General features: G+C 50.8%; 1 protein-coding gene and 1 pseudogene across 10 annotated transcripts in view; one reads left to right on the forward strand and one right to left on the reverse strand.

Moving 5' to 3' along the window:
- The window catches only part of RYR1 (ryanodine receptor 1), a 109796-nt gene extending 93623 nt beyond the window's left edge, over positions 1-16173 (reverse strand). For 7 of the 10 annotated variants that reach the window (XM_074314389.1, XM_074314380.1, XM_074314386.1 and 4 more), the window contains exons 1-17: positions 15988-16173; positions 12055-12174; positions 10975-11079; positions 10852-10872; positions 9875-9949; positions 9697-9775; positions 9235-9347; positions 8808-8901; positions 7777-7870; positions 7552-7626; positions 6903-7059; positions 6603-6767; positions 4653-4774; positions 3964-4159; positions 404-539; positions 227-322; positions 24-142 (exon numbers count right to left, since the gene is read on the reverse strand). In XM_074314389.1, the coding sequence (XP_074170490.1) occupies positions 24-142; positions 227-322; positions 404-539; positions 3964-4159; positions 4653-4774; positions 6603-6767; positions 6903-7059; positions 7552-7626; positions 7777-7870; positions 8808-8901; positions 9235-9347; positions 9697-9775; positions 9875-9949; positions 10852-10872; positions 10975-11079; positions 12055-12174; positions 15988-16035 (1815 nt within the window). In that variant the 5' untranslated portion in view covers positions 16036-16173. The remainder of the gene's footprint in view (positions 1-23; positions 143-226; positions 323-403; positions 540-3963; positions 4160-4652; positions 4775-6602; positions 6768-6902; positions 7060-7551; positions 7627-7776; positions 7871-8807; positions 8902-9234; positions 9348-9696; positions 9776-9874; positions 9950-10851; positions 10873-10974; positions 11080-12054; positions 12175-15987) is intronic. The other 3 variants (XM_074314388.1, XM_074314387.1, XM_074314382.1) reach the window with 1 other exon arrangement.
- Positions 16174-16197: 24 nt separating this feature from the next.
- On the forward strand, positions 16198-18768 carry LOC109458030 (ribosomal protein uL24-like; annotated as a pseudogene).
- The last annotated feature ends 1151 nt before the right edge of the window (positions 18769-19919 follow it).

Genomic DNA, 19919 nt, shown 5'->3' on the forward strand with positions numbered 1-19919 from the left:
TAGGTCAGGGGTGAGGGGCTGACCTTGTGGTTCCTCCCGTGTTTGTCCAGCAGGGAGATGATGGACTTGATGTGGTTCTCTTGGATGATGTTGAGGACCTCGGGACTCTCAATCAGGACGCAGTACAGCACCTCCAGGATCCCTGCACAGATAATCAAGTGAGAGGGGAGGTGGTTGCAGCCCTCCCCTCCGCCAAGTCCCAATCCCTTCCCCTGGGTTCTCCTACCAGATGAGGCCTCCAGCCGATCCAGCTTGCTGACCAACCAATCCAAGTTGGTGGAGAAGAGGGCACAATTGGTACGATTGCCACGGATCAGAGAGGCTAAGAGGGGAAAGAGGGGTCAGACCCAATAGGACTTGGCACCGGGGGAGTTCCAGGAGGAATCAGGATGAGGGCCCTCACCCAGAAGTTCATAGAGGAGGTTTACAATCTCTTTCCAGGACTCCGCTGCCTCCTCCCCGGCAAATTCAGCAAAGTGGGCAGCGGTGCTGTAGACATTTAGGCGGTCAATGCAATTCAGGACCAGGGAGAGCATCCCCTGAGGTGGAGAAAACAAGGGGTCACCACAGGAGTCCCAGGCCCTCCCTTCCTGGCCTTTCTTGGACTTCATATTCCTTCAACACTAGTGACAGTGAGTTCCCAGATCTAACCAGTACCATTAGCTCCATCCACTTTCATTTCTGTCGCCCTCCTTTCCTCCTTGGCTCCCCACGTTGGTCCTTGTTCTCTGTGCCTCTGTCCCCAACATAATACAGCCTATTAACATCAGGACTGAATTTGGGCTTCTCCTTTCCAGTGTTCTTTCTATCCTTTCCACTTCCAAGCACCCCACTCCTGGTCCCAGCTGGCCCGGTTCACTCTCCGTACCAGCCATCAGACATTTTTTTCACTTTCTCTTTTTTTTCCCACATTTTAATCTTTTGTCTTTTTTTTTTTTTTTTTTTTTTTTTTTTTAAAGATTTTATTGGGGAAGGGGAACAGGACTTCATTGGGGAACAGTGTGTACTTTCAGGACTTTTTTCCCAAGTCAAGTTGTTGTCCTTTCAGCCTTAGTTGTGGAGGGTGCTGTTCAGCTCCAGGTCCAGTTGCCGTTACTAGTTGCAGGGGGTGCAGCCCACCATCCCTTGCGGGAGTCAAACCGGCAACCTTGTGGTTGAGAGCCCACTGGCCCATGTGGGAATCGAACCGGCAGCCTTCGGAGTTAGGAGCATGGAGCTCTAACCGCCTGAGCCACTGGCCAGCCCCTTTTGTCTTTTTTTATTGTGAATTATAACAGACATATAGAAAAGCACATAGAACATATACAGTCAATTGTTGTCACTCGTGATGTTTAGGTTCTGTAAAGTCACCATGAGTACTGAAGTAGTGACTACCAAACCACGGCTTCTGGGGTAAACACAGGCAGTTCCTCTGAGCACATTTCCTCCTGGGCACATTTTTGTCAGTCAATCAATACACACTCTTGTTTTATGTGTATTTCTGTTTAAACACACTGACTTAATATGTAATGTTGATTCATTAACATTAAATTCACAGCCAACAGCACTCTAACTGATGCCTGAATGAAGCTTATCTCACACACACGTTTTCTCTGTAAGGCCTTCTTGTGTCTGGGAAACCAGACAGCACTTCAGCGGTACACTTAGGGGCCATTTTAACAGCAAAATCAACAAAAAGCACCAAAATGCAAAATAATGTGGTACTAAATATACAGTGAAAAGGACACTTGTTTACAATATGCGAGCAAAACGAGAGGGCAGAGTATCGCCTTGTTCAACCTCAGCTGGCAACATGCATGTCAGATGACTAAGATTTTTGCCAGTCTGCACACGGCCACAAATCTGCTGCTAGTATTGACTTGGAGATGACAAATAAATTTTAGCAGGTAGGCAAATTTGCAAATATAGAATCTGCGAATAATAAAGATCAAATGTATATGGTTTAACAAACCAATATCAAGAACACCTGTATAACTATGACCCAGGTCAAGAAAGAGAACATTGCCAGCCACCCAGAAGTTGCCTGGATGCCCCTTCTGATTACACAATCCTCTCTGCTAGGGATAAACCATCATCCTGACTTTTATGGAAATCCTTTCCTTGCTTTTCTATTTTTACCACCTATGTATGCATCACTAAACAATCTAATGGACTTTTGCCTATATTTGAATTTGGGATAGACAGTAAGTATTCTTTTGTACGGAGATTCTTTTGCTCAATGTTATGGTTTAAGATTCAAGAACATTGTTGCCTGTAGCTGTCCTTTGTTCATCTTCATTGCTGAGTATATTCATATCCAATGTATGATATGGCGCATTGTGGGTCCATTCTAGTGGTCGTGGACATTCGGCTGTTTCTAGTTGTAGGCTATTACAAACAGTGCTGCTGTGATAACTGTATCTATACCCTGGGGCCCGTATCACAAGGAAGAGAAGCAGGGCCTCACGGTTCAGAGCACAACCAGGTTGGGGTCACAAAGACCAGCTCTGCCACCAACCAGTTGTGACTTTAGAAGGCCTAACCCTCCTGTGGCTCCAAAGTCAAAGTCCTCACCATGGCCTGGCCCTTGTCACCTCTCCGTCCTCATGTCCTCCCATTTTTCCCAGCTTACTCTGCTCCAGTTGCCCTCCTCGCTATTCTGGAGCCTGCCAAGCACACTCCCACCGCATGGCCTGGGCACTTGCTCTCTCCTCTGTCTCCTCTCTATCCTTCCCCCAGTGTGCACATGGCTCCCTTCCTTCTTCCTTCAGGCTCCCTGCTTGACCGCTCCATTCTAAATTGCAACACCCTCAGCACTCCCTGCTGCTGCCCTGCTTTAGTTTTTTCCTTACCCTTATCATCATTTACTATACCATATAATTTTCTTATTTAATTTGATCATCTATCCTTCCCCTATGTCATCTCCATAAGGACAAGGATTTTGTCTGTTTTGTTGATAGCCATATCCCCTACCATATTTATTTATCAGATGATTTTTTTTAACCTCTCTGAGCTTCAGTGACCCATCTGTAATACGGAATTACTATCCCCCATGGGATTATCAGAGGATGTAATGTATATAGCACTCTTAATACACAGCAAGGGCTAAATTCAAGGTAATAAATACCACTAACACACAGCATCTACTATGTGCTGGCACTGTTCTAAGCTCTTTGCGTATACTAACTCCATTCCACACGTAAGTTTTGTTATTGTTACTATTATCATTTCTGGGACTGCCTTCCCCATCAGACTGGGAGCTGGTGAAGAGGACGGGGACCAAGTTGGAAGCCTTTCAATGAACATGTACCCCCATCACCCTATGGAAACATCAGATCCTCTGACCTGTCTAGCCCCCTCCTCCAACACCTCTCAGCCCCTCCCACTCAGACCCCACATATTTTCCCTTCGTATTCACAAACTCCCAGCCCCGACCCCAGCTGAGGTTCTTCCCCAGCGCCGGAAGACCCACCTCTGGCCCTGCCCCCAGTCCCAGGTCCCACTCTGGTTCTGACCTCCCACCCCGCAGGGCGCACCCCCACAGACACCACCCCTGAGTTCAGCGGCCTCTTGGCGCTCATCCTTTGACTTCTCAGGACTTGTCTTAGCCCTGAGCTACACCAAGGACCTGGCCCTTCCTCCCAGGTGAGGGAACAAGATCGGCCAACCCTCACCGCTCGGATTCCATCTGGCTCTCACAGGTTCTGCCCCTGCTCCGCCGTATGCCCTGCCCTTCAAGGGCCACCGACGCAGCCCCGCCCCTCCAAGGCCCCGCCCCCTTGCGTGTCTTCCACTATCCTTCGCCCCGCCCTGTTGGCACAGGCGCAGGTCCTTCCTCGTGTCCCTCCATCCGCCCCACGCTCTCTCACACCTCTACTTGTCTGTCCCTCAGGCCCCACCCCACCGGGCGCCGGGGCCCCACTCCTCCCTTATGCCCCGCCCCCTACGCCCTCAGACCCCGTCCCTCCCCGGCCTCAGCCTCACCTCCTCCTGGAAAAGGCTCTGGCGGTTGCGCAAGCTGCGCAGCTTGGTCTGCTTCTCCTCGTGCTGCAGCTCCTCAGAGGGCGGCTCGAAGTAGCCAATGAGGTCCTGCAGGCTCAGGATGACGCCCTCGATGGGCAACGCTGTGCCAGCCGGCGGCCCTGCGCCCCGCGGCTTCCCGCTGAAGCTGTCCAGGCTCCTGCAGGAACCGCACACTTGTCAGCCGGGAGCCTGGAGCGCTGACTGTGGTTGTAAGGCGCTCTCTCGAGTATCACCCCCAGCCCCCAGGACTCCCACAGATACACCTATTTAACAGAGGGAAAGACTGAGACTCAGAGAGAGAAGGGCATTGGTCTGAGGTCACATCGTGGCCAAGGGCAGAACTGGAACTAGGTCTCGAGCCTGTTGTAGGCACAGGGGGTGGTAGAAGCAGGAGTCATGGCTGGGCAGGGCCAGTGTCAAGGGTCTGGGAGTCAGGGATGTGAAAGTTAGGTAGTGATCAGGGATGCCAGGTCAAAGATGGTTATCAAGGTCAGATTAGAGGTCAAGTATGTAGAGGTTAGTGGTCATATGTATGTTAGCAGGGGTGTGGATGTCAGAGGTGAGATAAATGCAGTCAGGTGCCTGAACCCCAAGAGCATGAGGTTTAAGGTGTGGCCTGGCACCCAGGGCAGAGTGGGAATGTCGCTCACTTGATGAACTGATTGTACAGGCCAGCCGTGCTGTAGATCATGCGGGCAGCCTGGGACTCCTCCTGCTGGCAGCGGGTCAGCGACAGTGCATCATCCATGTGGCCTTCCTGGTGCAGCATGGCCTGGCAACGGGGGGACAGAGAAGTCAGGAGGGTGCCCAGCCACCCAGGGCCATGAACCCCAGACTCTAGCCCTGAAGCTGCCTCGTTCCTCCACCAAACCTCTCTGCCAGTCTCTTCCTCTTTCTATTCCTCTTCATTCGTCTGTGTCTTTCATTCTTTTTTCTTTATCTCTGTCTATGTCTCTCTCTGTCTGTGTCCCACTTTGTTTCTGTCTGCCCATCTTTGTTTCTCTGTCTCCTTATCTCTCTCTCATCTCTATCCCACACCTGTGTCTCTTTTTCCTGTCTCTCCCTCTCTGTCTCTTACTATCTTGTCTGTCTCCATGACACACCCTCTCCTCTTGTATCTACAACTGACTCAACATTCCCCCACCACAGCACGCTCCACTCCACATTTAACATGTCCCCAACAGAATGCCTGACCACCCCTCGGTGAGGGGAGGCCATCACAGTGCTGGCTTTCCCCAGAGCTGATCTCTCCAGGGCCTCATTTAGTCTGTGGTTGTAAATATCATCCTTTGCTCATGTTTCCAACTACAGTGATACCTCGGTTTTCTAACGTAATCCGTTCCGGAAGACCGTTGGAGTTCTGAAACATTCAAAAACCGAGGCACGGTTTTCCCATAGAAAGTAATGCAAAATGGATTAATCCGTTCCAGACCTTTAAAATCAACTCCTAAAACTGCAAATTTAGCATGAATTTTACTATCTAATGATACCGTAGATCCATAAAATTTACGGCATTCGTAAACTGAAATGTTCATCAACGGAGACGTTCGAAAACCAAGGTACCACTGTACAAGCTTCATTTTTTGCAAACAGGTGCCTCCCTAGCCTTCCCACTCATCCACTCAGCAAGTCTTTATTGAGTGACTCTGTGCTAGACATTGGGGGTAAAACTCCAGATCCCTGTCCTCCTAAGCTGATACTTACTTGACTGTCCCCAACTTGGTTAATGGCACTTCCAACCTTCCAGTTGCAGGGCAAAAATCATGGCATCGTCCTCAACCCCTCTCTCTTACCTTGATTTCTAACCTGTCAGAAAATCCTGTTGGCTCTACCCTCAAAATATAACCAGAATGTGCCACCTTTCCCCATGCCACCGTCTCCACCATGGTTCTGTCTGTTGTCATCTCCCACCTGTACCTTTGCAGCAAGCAATCTCCTCCCTGGTCTTTCAGCTCCAGCTCTTGCCACCCCAGTCTGTTCCCACAAGCAGCTAAGGAACCTCACTCTCGTGCAAGGTAAAACCAGGACCCTCCCCATGGCCGACAAGGCCCTACATGACCTGCTCCCATCTCCTTTCTGTCCTCATCTTGCCCCTCTACTATCCCTCATTCACTCTGCTCCAGACAAATTGGATCTTCTTTCTGTTATTGCAACAAACCAACCTTAAGGCCTTTGGACATGCTCTTCCCTCTGTCAAAAGTAGCTTTCCTACTCTTCAGGTATAAAACTACGTACTTCATTAAAAGCAGTTTATTCATCATTTCCGAGCACTGGGAGGGCAGGGAACAGGTGTGTATATCTTGCCTATTTTCCCACACACACACCCAAAACAACGTGAGTACTTATTAATGTGCTCAATGCTATTCTCAGTCTGTTTGTCACTCTGTCTTTTCCATCTCTCTCTCTGTCTTTCTCTATTTTTCTGTCACCATATCTCTGCCTCTGCCTTTACCTTTTTGCCTGTCTTTCTCAATCTCAGTTTCTCTCTCAGTCTGTGTCTTTCTCTCAGTCCTGTCCTCAAGCTCATGAACCCTCAGGCCTGACCACCCCCCAGGCCCCTTCCTGTTTGTGCCCACGCCTTGCCCCTGCCAGGCACCCACCTTCTTCTTGAGCACGCCAAGACGCAGGGCTTTAGTGTCTGGAGCGGCATAGGTGAGCCACAGGCCAGACTCCACGTGCTGCACAAAGCACAGCGACTCCCCATACTTGATCTCAGGGGGGCCCATGCCTTCCACGTCCCGCTTAGGGGCCACATCCAGCTTCTCCTGCAGGGGCAGGGTGCAGAGGTCAGCCTCCTCTGCGTGTGTAGTTAATGGGGGAGCCCCACTGACAGACTGCAGAGTGGGACCTGGGGCAGGATTTGGGGCTCCAGATGAGGAGGGCACCCTGACCCCACCGACCTTGGAGACGCGGAAGCAGAAGGAGGTGGCCTTGGTATGGGCCTTGCTGGCATCAACCACCACCAGGCCCTGGTCCTCGGTGAGCGCCAGGTACCGCCCCGTGGTGACATGCCGGATGCGAAGCGGCTGGCCCCAGCGCAGGTGGCTCCCACTCCAGCTGCAGAGGGTGAGGGCAAGGGGGTCAGAGGACCGCCCCGCAAGCCTCCCATGGACACCACAGGGAGGTCCAAACCTCCTGAAGCCCCCAGCCCTCTTCCCAGACCCAAACCTTCCTCAGGGCCCCTAAATCTCTCTTAGGACCCCCAGTCCTTCCTCAGGAAACTTAGTCCTCTATCAGGCCCTCACAGCATCCTCTAAGCTCCCCATATGGCTCCAGTTTTCCCGGGCCATCGTTTTCTCCCCTCCACTCCCCTCACTTTCACTTGGGCCCCCCATCTCTCCCTCAGGAACACCCCACTGTCTCCCAAGACCTCCTTTTCCTCCAGGATTCTAGGACCCTGAGGACTTCATTGCTCTCTTGTGCTCCCCTGATTTTCCCTCAAAGCCCTCCAGTCTTTTCCTCAGTTCCTCCTTCAAGACCCTTTCTCCCCACCCAGCCCCCACAGCCCCTAACCCCTTCCCCAGCCTAGCCACCCCCCCCCACCTTCACCTGATTCTCAGAGGTTCCAGTCTCCAGAGGGAGCGGGCATGGGTGCACACTGCTCCCCCCTCGTAATGGACAAGTCTAGGGACAAGGGAGGCAGAGAGGTCAGGGGTTCAGTTTCCAGTCCCCAAGAATCTGATCCCTAATGCCACTCGTAGGACCCCAGATCCCCAACCAAACTTTGCCCTCCCTCACTGCCCTCCTCCAGGGTCTCTTGCCTCCCGCCCAGACCTGCGCTGGTCATCACTGTCAGCAGGAGAAATAGTCAGACACTCATCCATGTGTCCATGAAAAAGGCGGAGGACGTGGCCCCCAGTCACATAGCCTGGAAAGGAGCAAGGGAAGATGGTCACTGTAGGGCTGGAGCCCCAGACAGGCCCCGGAGCCAAAGCAGAGTCCGAGGACCTCCTTCTGCCCTGTGGGAGGCTGGGGGCTGGCTTCAGGGTTGCAGTTGGAGATCTGAGTTTCAGGGTATGAAGTGTATAGTTTGAGATTTAGGCTAAGTTTGGGCTCAGTTTAGGGTCTGAGGTTGAGAATATAAGTTTGGGGGGTCTGGGTGTACAAAGCTGAGGTTGGGGGGTTTGTGGGTCTGAGTTTGGATTTTTGAGGTTGAGGTTAGAAGTTTGAGTCTCATGTTCTCTGATATTTACTGGGTCTGAGTTCCAGAGCTTAAGTTAGGGCCTGGGTTTATGACGGTTGTCTCTGAAGTAGGTGGGTCTGAGATCCGGGACCTGTGCTTTGAGGCTCAGCTTGGGTCTGGCCTGGGCTCTGAGAGTTGGAGTCCAAGTTTTGGTGTCACACTTTGGGATCTTAGCATGGAGGGTTGGGGAGACAACTTTGGAAATTTGAGGGTAAAGTTGGAGGTCTGAGGTGGGTTGACTGTGGTTTGGAGTCTTAATTAGAGCTCTTGCTTTGGGGAGCTGGGTTTGAATTTGGGGGCTTTGGGTTTGGTGGCTGAGGCTTGGGGTCATGGATAAGCTTTAAATTTAATGTTCTAAGCTTGGATCTAAGTTTAGGGGTCTGGTCTCCAGGACCTGAGTTTGGGGTGTGAGCTTTGGGGACCAATACTTTGGGGTCTGAGGTTGGGCATGTGATACTGAGTTCTGGATTTGGGGTCAGTTTGAGATTTAAGTGTGAGGGTCATAGTTTGGGGGTCTGAGGATACAAGGCTCTGTTTGGACATGTCTGAGGGGCAATGTGGGAGATCTGTTTGGGGGGACCTCAGTTTAGGGGTCCAAAGGGGGTAAGGGTCCGGCTCTTACCCTCTTCACAGCCGGAGGAGATAGGGTTCATGTTCCACAGTGTCTGCATGAAGGAGGCGTCAACCTGGAGCTCCCCACTGGCCGTTGACAGGTGCTGGGGGCAGCCAGGAGGTGGCAGTCAGACACAATGGTGGTGGGGGAATAGTTCCAGAGGCAGAAGCCAAAACCAGGGGTGGAAGCCCGCAGTGGGATGGGAAGTGGGAGGGGTGGCAGATGGGAGACAGAAAATAGAGATCACAGGTCAGGAAACAGGGAGGGAGTCAGGAAATGGGGGAGTCAGAAAGCAGGACTTGGATGTCAAGGATCAGGAAACCGGAAATTGGGAGTCAGGATGTTGGGGCCAGAGACCAGTGATGAGATGGGGCTGACCCCTTGCACCTCTAGCCCCAGGGACAGTAGCAGCCATGACAGGGGTGGCATTGCTCACCAGGTAGCGCTCAGAGGAGACACTGACGAGGATGAGATCATCCCCAACACGGACCTTTTCTCCTTCCGACCTCTGCTTGGAGGCTGGGTGCATCGTCCACCAACAGGCCTCACCTGTGGAGGGGGCTGTCAGGATGATGGCTGCCAAGAAGCTCTTCTCCAGTCATTCCCAGCCCTGAGCCTCTCAAGCCTTCTGCCCCAAATTCTCCTATTGCTGCCACCAACTCTCTGACTCACAGTTCCCCCATTCCTGCCCTTGGACCCTCTGCCTAGGGTTCCCCCACGCTGGCCCAATTCTCTCCAGCCAAATGTATCCATCTGCACCCCCAGACTCTCTGCCCCAAAGCCCCCCATTGCTACCCCCAGAGCATTCCCATGCCCACCCCATAGTTCTGTGGACCTTGTTACCCCAACTCCCTGCCTAGCCTGTGCCCATCACACCCCACCCCCTCAGCCCCTGCACCTGTTGCATCCTCCTGCAGCCCCACATCGAAGGCCAGCTTGTCAGTCATGGAGCGGGAGGTGGTCAGGCAGCTCAGGTACTAGGGTCATAGAGGGAGGTCAGCCTCCTCCTAGCAGGCACTGCACTCTCGGCTCCCTGCTCCCCCACCCCCATCCCCCGCGCCCCCAGATGCACTCACCATGCCACTGTGCGCATGCCGGAGCAGGATGGCATGGCCATACAGGAGTGTCCTGTGTCCCCCACCCTGAGAAGACTGCGGGGTTGGGGAGGGAAGGCACAGAATGAGAACAGGTGGCCCCCAACACACCTGGCCTATCCTATAAAACACCACGCTCAGGCCTAGATGCAAGGAAGCCTCCGCTCAGACTCTCAACAGATTCTCTGCCTCAGTTTCCCAACCCATGGAAGCAGGGTCTCTGTCTCTGAGAAGTCTGTGGATGGGATATTCTGTGTTCCCCAAAGCCCATTTTGTCCTCCCTGCCTCCTTCACCTTGTTAACCAGGCCCCCAAGTCACATAGGGAGGCTGGACCCTTCCTTAGGTACTAGGGACACCCCAGTATCTCATGTTCCATGGACCTCGGCCCCTCTGCTCTAACCTGTCACAACATGGCTGAGCTGCAGCCAGTGTGCACTGGTACGGTCTTTCCGGTTGTTAAAGATCTGAACATTACCCATAGAGACCTGCCCTGTGCTGCCACACACCCCCAAACACAAGGAGACTGGGCCCTCTGGGGGATGTGACACCGGTTGCTCGACTGCACAGGCCTTCCATCCCAGCTCTCACATGCCCGTACTCTGAGGGGGCCATGTGTTGGGGCCATGTGATCACATGATGGACCCACTCCTGGACCAGAGGGGATCCACACTTAGGATGGGAGAGGTGAGGGGATAGGTCCCATGCAGATAGAGCTGGAATCAGGGTCGGTGGGGGGGGAAAGGATGCAAAAGAGGAGGAAGGAGCAGTAGAGGGGGACAGGGGTTCAGAAACCCCCACCCCCTTCCTGCCTTCCTTCCTGGCCTGTTCTGGGCTCCACAGCCCCTGACAACTGAGGTAGGGAGACACCCCAGCCCCGGTGTGCAGGATGTGGGACCAAGAGGCAGGCCTGGGGTCAGGAGACATGGGAAAGACAGGTGACACCCAAGGCCAGACCTACCCACTTATCCAAATTGAGGGCCTGTTGGGGGCAGGGCAGAGAGAGGAAGAAGAGCAGATGGTAAATGAGCCCAGGCGCTCCCTCTCATCGCGCCACCCATCCGGCCCGCGGGTAGAGGCTCACCTCCACGCCGGCCTCCACTGTGTTGGCTAGCATCTCCTGCAGGGCTCGGACGGACAGGGACTGCTCCAAGATGAAGCAGCAGATGGCCAGATCTGGGGGCACTTTCTGGGGTGGGGGAGAGATGTGAGCAGGGGACCTGAAGGCCCGGAGACCTGGTGCACCCCCGCCCCTAAACACCCACAGCTCTTAAAGACTCAGACCTGACCCCCATACCCCAAAAAGCCCTGTCCTCTGCCACCTGTTGCAAACACCTTGAATCCTCACCAACACCACAGAAAACACCTCTGCTGTGCCTCCCTCAAACTCCTGAACCCTGCCCAAACCTCACAGAAGCTTCCACACTACCCTCCGAAGTAGGTCCCCTAAACCCCACCTAATCTCAGGGGGAGCCTCAGCCTGTGCCTCTGCCCTCAGACACACTGTGCCTGCCCCACCTCCAGGAGGCGTCTCTCGCTTTCCCTGCAGGTAACCCAAATCTCTCCAACCCCAGAGGGATCCCCATGTCCTGCCATGACCAGTGCCGCCCCAGTTCCTGCTGGCCCCTCAGATACTGTGAACACCACTGCAAAATCATGGGAGGGCAACCTTAACCCCCTTCCCAGTCTCCCACCTGTCACCTCTGTTACCTCCGACTCCTAGACACCTTCCCTCTTGGACCCAAGGCTCTGGGCCCCCTACAGACCCTGGCTTCTTCCCCCATCAGATCCCACATCCCCTCCCTCTTCCAGCCCCTGCCCCATCCCCCCAGGCCAACTCCTCTTTCAGACCCAGAGCCCACCTCACCCTCAGCCTGCAGGCTCCTTCCACCTCTCAGCCTCCACCCCCTCCCCAGTTAGCCCATTGCCAGCATGCCCCCTACCCTCCAGCGCCTGTCACCTTGGATCCAAGGCCCTCTGCTCCCTCAGAAACCTTCCTTCTAAGACCCCCGGGCCCCCTGCCCCTCTCTCCTCAGAACTCCCCCCTACCCATCTCTGACCCCCAGCCCCTTTTTCTCTTAGCCCCCTCCCCATTTGCTCTCCTGTCAACACCCCCTCTTCAGACCCCCTCATCCCCTGGCCCCGCCTTCCCTCCAGAGCAGACCTGGGCATTGCTGGTGGGCTCCAGGAAGCAGAGACGGTTGCCAAAGCCCTCGGCGGCCAAGCAGAGTTTGAGTTGCTCCTTAAGCACAGTGGCGCTGCACTGCAGGACCACATCGTCTTCCTGGGGGCGGGACCCAGGGGTCAGGGCTTGCTGGCGCCCACGTCACACATATACTTCATACCTCAGCCGCTCACCCCACACTTCTCATGAAACAGGTACCCACCCTTGCAATTTATCAAGTAAGGGCCTTTGCTGAGCGCTCCACATACAGCTAGCATTCCCGTGAGATAAGAGCCAGTGTCGTCCCCATTTTAAAATGGAGAAACTGAGGCTCAAAGAGGGGACATGGCTTGTCCAAGGCCACACCACTGAGAAGAGGAGGAGCTGGGATTTGAACCCCCGTCCAGTTGGCTCCAGAGGCCTCCCAGGTGGGGTCCACAAGGTGAACCATTAAAGGGTAGAAAGTATGATCACCTCAAGTTCAATGGCCTTTAAGCTCAGCTTTCTCTGATTTCTCTTCTGTGTACTGTCTTAATAATAGCTGTCATTTAAGGGGCACTTTCTGAATCTGGACAGAATGCCAGAATCTGGACAGGATCCTGGATGGAGGGAAAATGCCACAAACAGCAACATGCGCTTTGTGTTCTAAGGGCTACCTATATTTTATGAAACTTGTTTCAGTTAAAAATAGGAGTGTGAATGCACCTAACTTACCCATAATACCATGAATTGCCAGTGTTGCCACTGAGGTCAAAGTGGAATAAGGACTGTGAATTAGACAACGGTGTCCGCAATACTAAATTTCCCGATTTTGGTAACTACTGTTGTTTGTAAGAGACTAGCCTTGTTTTTTAGGAAACAGGCACTGAAGTATTTAGGGGTTAAGGCTATCACGTCCACAACTTACTCTCAAACAGTTCAGGGGGAAAAAATGGAGAGACAGAGAGACAGAGAGACAGAGAGAAAGAGAGTGAGAGAGAGAGAGAAGAGAGAAAGCAGATGTGCCAGATCTTAAGGTGACATTGAAGCTGAGCCTAACACTCTATCCCAAACTGTAAAGCTTATCCAAGTAACGAGAAAGAATCAGGCTGATCATCTCTGGGGGAAGAACATTCCAGGAAGAAGGGACAGCCTGTGCAAAGACCTGGGGCTAGAAGGGGCCAAGTGTGTTGAAGAATAGCAAAGGGGACAGGACGGTGGTGGCAGCAGGAAGGAAGAAGAGAGTGGGAGATGAGCTCAGAGAGATATCTGCATGGACCCCTTGAATCCTTATAGTACACATTTTTCTCTTTGAATCCTTATAGCACAATTTTAGTCTGTGTGCTGCTGAAGGGAGCACTGTCCCCACTTTTCAGATTAGGAAATTGAGGCTCAGAGAGAAAAAGAAAAATCACTTGCCCACAGGTAGGAAGCAGGCAAATGGCAAAGCCAGGATATAAACCAAAGACAGGGGGCCTCAGTGCTGCATCAGTGATTCTCCAACTTACTTCTGCATCAGAATGAAGGGGGGTTGGCCTGGTTAAATTGCAGCTTCCTTTCTCCTCCAGCACCCCCCCTCCCTGCGCCAACCAACACCAGGAGCCTGATTCAGAGGCTCTGTGGTGAACAAGGAATCTGGATCATGAACCAGCCCTCAGGAGATTCTGACACAGGCCATGCTTTGAGAAACCCCAGACAGGGTGGAGCTAGAGGTCGCCACCCATTAAAGGGAAATGAAATCACTTTGGGGGTCCATGGCCACCACGACTAAAAAGGGAAATAAGTAGAGCAAGAACAGAAAATAGCAACATGCTCTTTGTGTCCTAAGGGCTACCTACATTTTATGAAACTTGCTTCAGTTAAAAATAGGTTTGTGAATGCACCTAATTTATCCATAATAACATGAATTGAAGGCAACACAATGTCTGTCAGCAAGTGAACTGATAAACAAACGGTGCCATATTTATACAATGAATGGAATACTACTCAGCACCAAAGAAATGAACTTTTGATACATGCTACGTGGATAAAGGTCAAAACATTATGCTCAGCAAAAGAAGCAAGACAAGAAGCATATATTGTATATGAAATACAAGAATGACTAATAGAATCTATAGTGACATAAAATAGATGGGCAGGGTGATTACCTCAAAGAGCAAGAGGGAACTTTCTGGGGTAAAGGAAATGTTCTGTCTTGATTATGATGGTGGTTACATAACTATGCACAGTTTGTCAAAATTCACTGAACTGTAACACCTAAAATGAGTATAATTACTACATGTCAATTATACTTAAATAAAGTTGATTTTTTAATAATGTATGTGTGTATGTGCAGGTACTGGGTTGCAATATAAAATATATTTCTTACTGGTGGAATGAGGTCCAAAAAGTTTGAGAAAACCACCACACAACTTCAATAAATTTCAGGAGAACACACTCTGTCTGTAGCCAAGAGATGCCAGGGCCAGGACTCTAGAACTTAACACTGGCTACCTTGGCAAGTCTGAGCCCAGTTTTCCAATTGTGAAAGCAAGAGGGTTGGGCTCCAGGGGCATCCAGAGATGACACTTCCTGGCCTTGACCTTGGGCAAATGACTCCACCACTCAGGCCTCGGTTTCCCTCACATCTCCCAGGAAGATAAAGATAGGGCCCTACCTCAGAAGATGGGGCAGTGAGGATATAATTAGATGCCTCGGAAGGCCGAGGCCCTGGGCACAGGGCCTGACGTAGAGTGGCTCAGGGCCTGATAGCCACGGCCATGGTCTTATTAGGGCCAGGGAGGAGGGGGAGCCCAACCCATCATGGTGTCTGCGAAGCGGCTGGAGCTGGGGCAAGATTCTAGGGTGAAGCTAGGCCTCTTCCCACAGCCACATGTCCAGCTGTCCCTATCCTTCACTAGCAGCCCCAGCTGTTTGTTCCTCCCTCCCAGGAAACCAGACCGGCTTACCAGGGTCCTATTCTGGGTCCCAAATGCTGTGTCAGCATTTCCCAGGGCCCCGGGGAGTAGTGCAGGGTCAGCAGACCTGGCCCAAAAGAGAGAACATCTCCTTCCATACTCACACCCCACATTCAGCTGAACCACTGGGAGGGAAAAGTGGGAAGGACTCCAAGATGGGCAGTCCCTCCCCCCATCTCCCTGTCTCCTGCCCAGGCCCCAGAAAACTGGGCTATTCTGGGAGAGACACCTGTTGTTCCAATTCCCATCCCTGCCCCCAGCCAGGGATCAGAGATGCAGGGAGAGACAAAGCTAGAGAGGCAGAGCAAATGCAGAGGGCCCGAAGCCAAACAAACAAAGACAAAGCCAGAGACAGGGAGACAGAGACACAGAGACCACCCAAAGAGACTGATAAGGAGAGACACTATTCAGAGACCATTAACAGCCATATTTGACCCTCCTCCCCAAAACCAAGGGGAGAAGAAAGAAGACCCAAAACCCAAGGGACCCACAGAAGACCCTCAGGGATTTGGAGTTCAAAGGAGATGGGTCTTCCAGTCCACCAGCCCCCTTCCCAAGAATTTAAATAGGTCAAAGTCTGGAGCAAGAAGAGAATTAGGGCTGGGTGGGGGGGTGGGGGACGGCTAAATTAAGCTCAGGAATTAGAACCACCTCCCCTAAGTGCCTGCTTCCAGGGTGGTGGGAGGGGGTGCTCCCTCATCAGCCCCCCCTTCTCAAGGACAAATCGCTAATGTCAGAAGAGAAGGCGGCTGAAGATCCCCCACCCCATTCTGCAGTAACAAATTCTGCTAATTCTCTATGGCGAGAAAGGTGAGGGGTGTGGGGACGAAGAGAGACAAAAACTGAGAAAGACAGAGTGACAGTCACCCAAAGGGACAGAGGAAGAGACCCCGAGTCTCAGAGACTACCAGCAATCAAGACAGGCATCCAGAGACAGAGAGACATTCAGAAGGACCCAAGCGATAGCCCGAGAGACCCATAACACAGAGGCACGCACCGTCCGCAGGAACTGGACCTCATCCTCGCCTTCTCCTCCGTCACCCATGATGCCGAGGCCCAAGGGGCCGGTGCTGAGGTCGAGGAATAGGAGGAGGGGGTGTCAGGCTGGGCGGGCCAGGGTCAGAGACCTCTGGGGACGTCAGAGGCACCCGCGAGGCAGATGGAACTGCGAAGAGGACCTGCGTGCTGGACAGAGCTGGAAGGAGGTCCCCGCCCTCCGGTCCCCATTGGGCCAGGACGACACAGGCCCCGCCCCTTCGCCAGAGCCTCGCCCACGGACCCCAAACCTTAGCCAGAGGTAAGCGAGGGATGGTGCAGGGCGTAGGAGTGTCTAGAAGGTAGCTACTCTCTCTCCACCTCCACGGTAAAGAAGTGGCCATCCTCCCATTTCACAGACTGCAAACTGAGGGTCTGAGCAGGGAGCCCCTGCTTGATGTCATACAACAGAGTGGAGATGTGCACCAGCTCTCCTGACTTTAAAAAGCAGCATATATAGTGATTAAAAGCAAGAACTCTGAGCTAGACAGTCAGATCCGAGTCTGATCCTTGTCACTCCCCTGTGTGACCTTGGACGACTCACTTCACCTTTCTATGCCTCAGATTCCCTCAACTGGTAAGAAGGATATTAATAGTACCTACCTCACGGGGCTGTTGCAAGGATTAAGTGAGATCATTGATTTACAGCACTTAAAACAGGACCAATGCATAGTAAATGTTATGTAAGTGTTACTATTATTGCTGTTATTGCTTCTTCTTATTATTATTAAAATTGAAGAAGCAGGAATAATAGCCATAGCAGATGTCTTTTGTGTGCTTGTTGCATTTCAGGCCCTGAGCTAAGATCTTTTTACAGCATCTCATTTAGTTCTCACAACAATCCTGACATTATTCACATTGTTTAGAGAAGGAACTGAAAATGTGTGGTCCTTACCATGTATAGTTGTAGGGTCACGACCAGAATAAATAATATAGTTTTCACAATAATCTTGTGAAGCCAGTAGAGGTCTGACAATTAAGTTCGCAAACTTGTTGCACCGATGTTGCTAACCTTTTTTTGCTATCAGAGGGATTATTCATTATGAATTTGAACCAACTGGACAAATAGTTAACCAAGTTTACTATTTGGAAGTGCTGAAAAGGCTGTGTGAAAAAGTTAGACGAAAATGACCTGAACTTTTCGCCAACAATTCATGGCTCTGGCATCACAACAATGCACCAGCTCACAGGGCACTGTCTGTGAGGGAGTTTTTAGCCAATAAACAAATAACTGTATTGGAACACACTCCCTACTCATCTGATCTGGCCTCCAATGACTTCTTTCTTAACCTGAAGATAAAGGAAATATTGAAAGGAAGACATTTTGATGACAGTCAGGACATCAAGGGTAATATGATGACAGTTCTGATGGCCATTCCAGAAAAAGAGTTCCAAAATTGCATGAGGGGTGGCCTAGGTACTGGCCACAGTGCACAGCTTCCTAAGGGGAGTACTTCGAAGGTGACTGTAGTGATATTCAGCAATGAGGTATGTAGAACTTTTTCTAGGATGAGTTTGCGAACTTACTTGTCCAACCTTGTACTCTCACAGAGCCTATTTTAGAGATGAGGAAAGCTGAGCACAGAGAGGTAGAGTGACCTTCCCCAGGTCACACAGTGGCTGAACCAGGGATTTGACCCTAGAGCCACGGTTCTTAACTATTCTGCTTTACTGGCTTGATATTTCTTTAAAATCTCCTAAGTATAACAAAACCCACTTCCCCAGGGCCAGACTCTGACTCCAGTGTTCTAACCCTCCGTCTTGTCAGAGGCCACCTGAGTCCCTCCATGCCGACCTGGGAACCACTAGCTGAGACATCCCTTTATGCAGATTCGGCGCCCTGGGCTCTATAAATACTAAAGGAGCCTGGTGAGGGGTATCCAGCTCTGTCCTGGGAGCTCAGGTGGAAGGCCTCTGCAGTTCCCTGAAACAGGTAGCTGTGAGTCCTGGAGGCCAATTCAGGAAGCACACACACCTGGGCCTCCTGCCAGAGAGGCAACTTCATACCTCTGGGCCTCAGTTCCCTCCTCTGTCAACTGGGCTAATTTGGAATAGTCCCCGCCACCTGGAGTGGAGAGGAAGCTTCCACGAGGAAACCAATTAGAGCCAACCATATGGTAACTGATTGATACAGGGATCTATTAAAACTATTAACACTTAATGGTGCTTATTAAGTATACAACGCAATATCTTTCAGTTCATTAAAATTATACATTAAATGTTAAGTGTATAATAAGTTGCTATGTATTACATAGTTAAGTATTGATATATTGATACAATTGTAATATATAGCACATAAGGCATTCATGAAGTTCAACCCCTTCGTGACCTCGGACCGCAGCAAAAATCGCAAATGCCACTTCAATGCCCCATCACACGTGCGCCGGAAGATCATGTCGTCCACGCTCTTCACAGAGCTGCGGCAGAAGTACAACGTCCGCTCCATGCCCATCCGCAAGGACGACGAGGCCCAGGTGGTCCGAGGACACTAGAAAGGTCAGCAGATCGGCAAGGTAGTCCAGGTGTACAGAGAGAAGTATGTCATTTATATCGAGCGGGTGCAGCGTGAGAAGGCTACGGGCACAACTGTCCACGTGGGCATTCCCCCGAGCAAGGTGGTTATCACCAGGCTCAAACTGGACAAAGACCGGAAAAAAATTCTTGAACGCAAAGCCAAATCTCACAAGTTGGGAAAGAGAAAGGCAAATATAAGGAAGAATTTATTGAGAAAATGCAGGAATAAATATTAATATAACCTGTTGTCTGTGCAACCCCAGCTTAACTGCAGATTTTTAGCCTGGTTTTGAAGGTATCTCTGGAATATTTGTTTCCTTCTTGTTTTGTTATTGATATATGGCTCTGTAAATCTACTTTTGCTGTTTCGATTTATGAATAAAAATTGGAAATGTTTTCTAATTTCAGATGGAAAAAATATATATATGGCACATAAGTTTTACCATATTATTGAATTATATAATGCATAATTATATCTTTAGGCTAATACAATTATATAATACAACACAGTTATATGTTTACCTATTATACATTATATAATATACACATATATATTAAATATTGTTTTTCCTTAGAATTTTATATATAAAATTATTTGGTGTCATTATGCATTATATCATAAGCTATTAATAGTGTTTCTCTTTTTTTGTCAGTCATCATGTATTTTAAGACCTGCTCATGTTGCTCTGTGGGCCCTGGGCTGTGTCTGGGGGGCTTGCAAGAACTCCCTGGGACCTGTCCCTCTCTGTTTAGCTACCCTCTCCTCTGGGGGTGGACACCCAGGCTGCCCGCAGCTCCCTGGCAATAATGTTACAGTGAATATCCTTGTATATGTCCCCTTATGGAACTAAGGAAGGATGTCTTGGTCTGCACACCCAAGAGCTAACTGCTGGGTGACAGCTCCATGCCACACTTAATTTGACTAAGTGGTGCCAAGTAGCCCCTGGAGAATGGCTGCCCACTATCAATGTGTGAGGATCCCCAGGTCCTCACATCCCCAACCTCCACTTGGCATTTTCCAACCTCTTGCCAGACTCACTGTTGGATGACTCACTGTTGTTTTAATTTGCTCTTCCCTGATCAGTTCCCAATCATTTCTAGCATCTTCTCAGATGCCTGTCAGAGTTTTGCATTTCCTTGTCACCTGCTCTTTGCCCATTTTTCTGTCAGAGTTGCTGTCTTTTTTTCTTGCTGATTTGCAGCTGTTCCATTTACATTCTAGATAGAAATGTCTCATTGATTTTAGACATTGTAAATCCTTTTCCCTGCTCTGTCATCTGATACTTGTCCCATGGTGTCCTCGTTAAAATAAATTCTTATTTGAATATTATCAAATACACCCTTTTTATGCCATTTGAGTTTTTGTGGTTGCTTCAGAAA

This window comes from Rhinolophus sinicus, linkage group LG11 (genome assembly GCF_036562045.2).
Source record: "Rhinolophus sinicus isolate RSC01 linkage group LG11, ASM3656204v1, whole genome shotgun sequence".
NCBI classification, from domain to species: domain Eukaryota; kingdom Metazoa; phylum Chordata; class Mammalia; order Chiroptera; family Rhinolophidae; genus Rhinolophus; species Rhinolophus sinicus.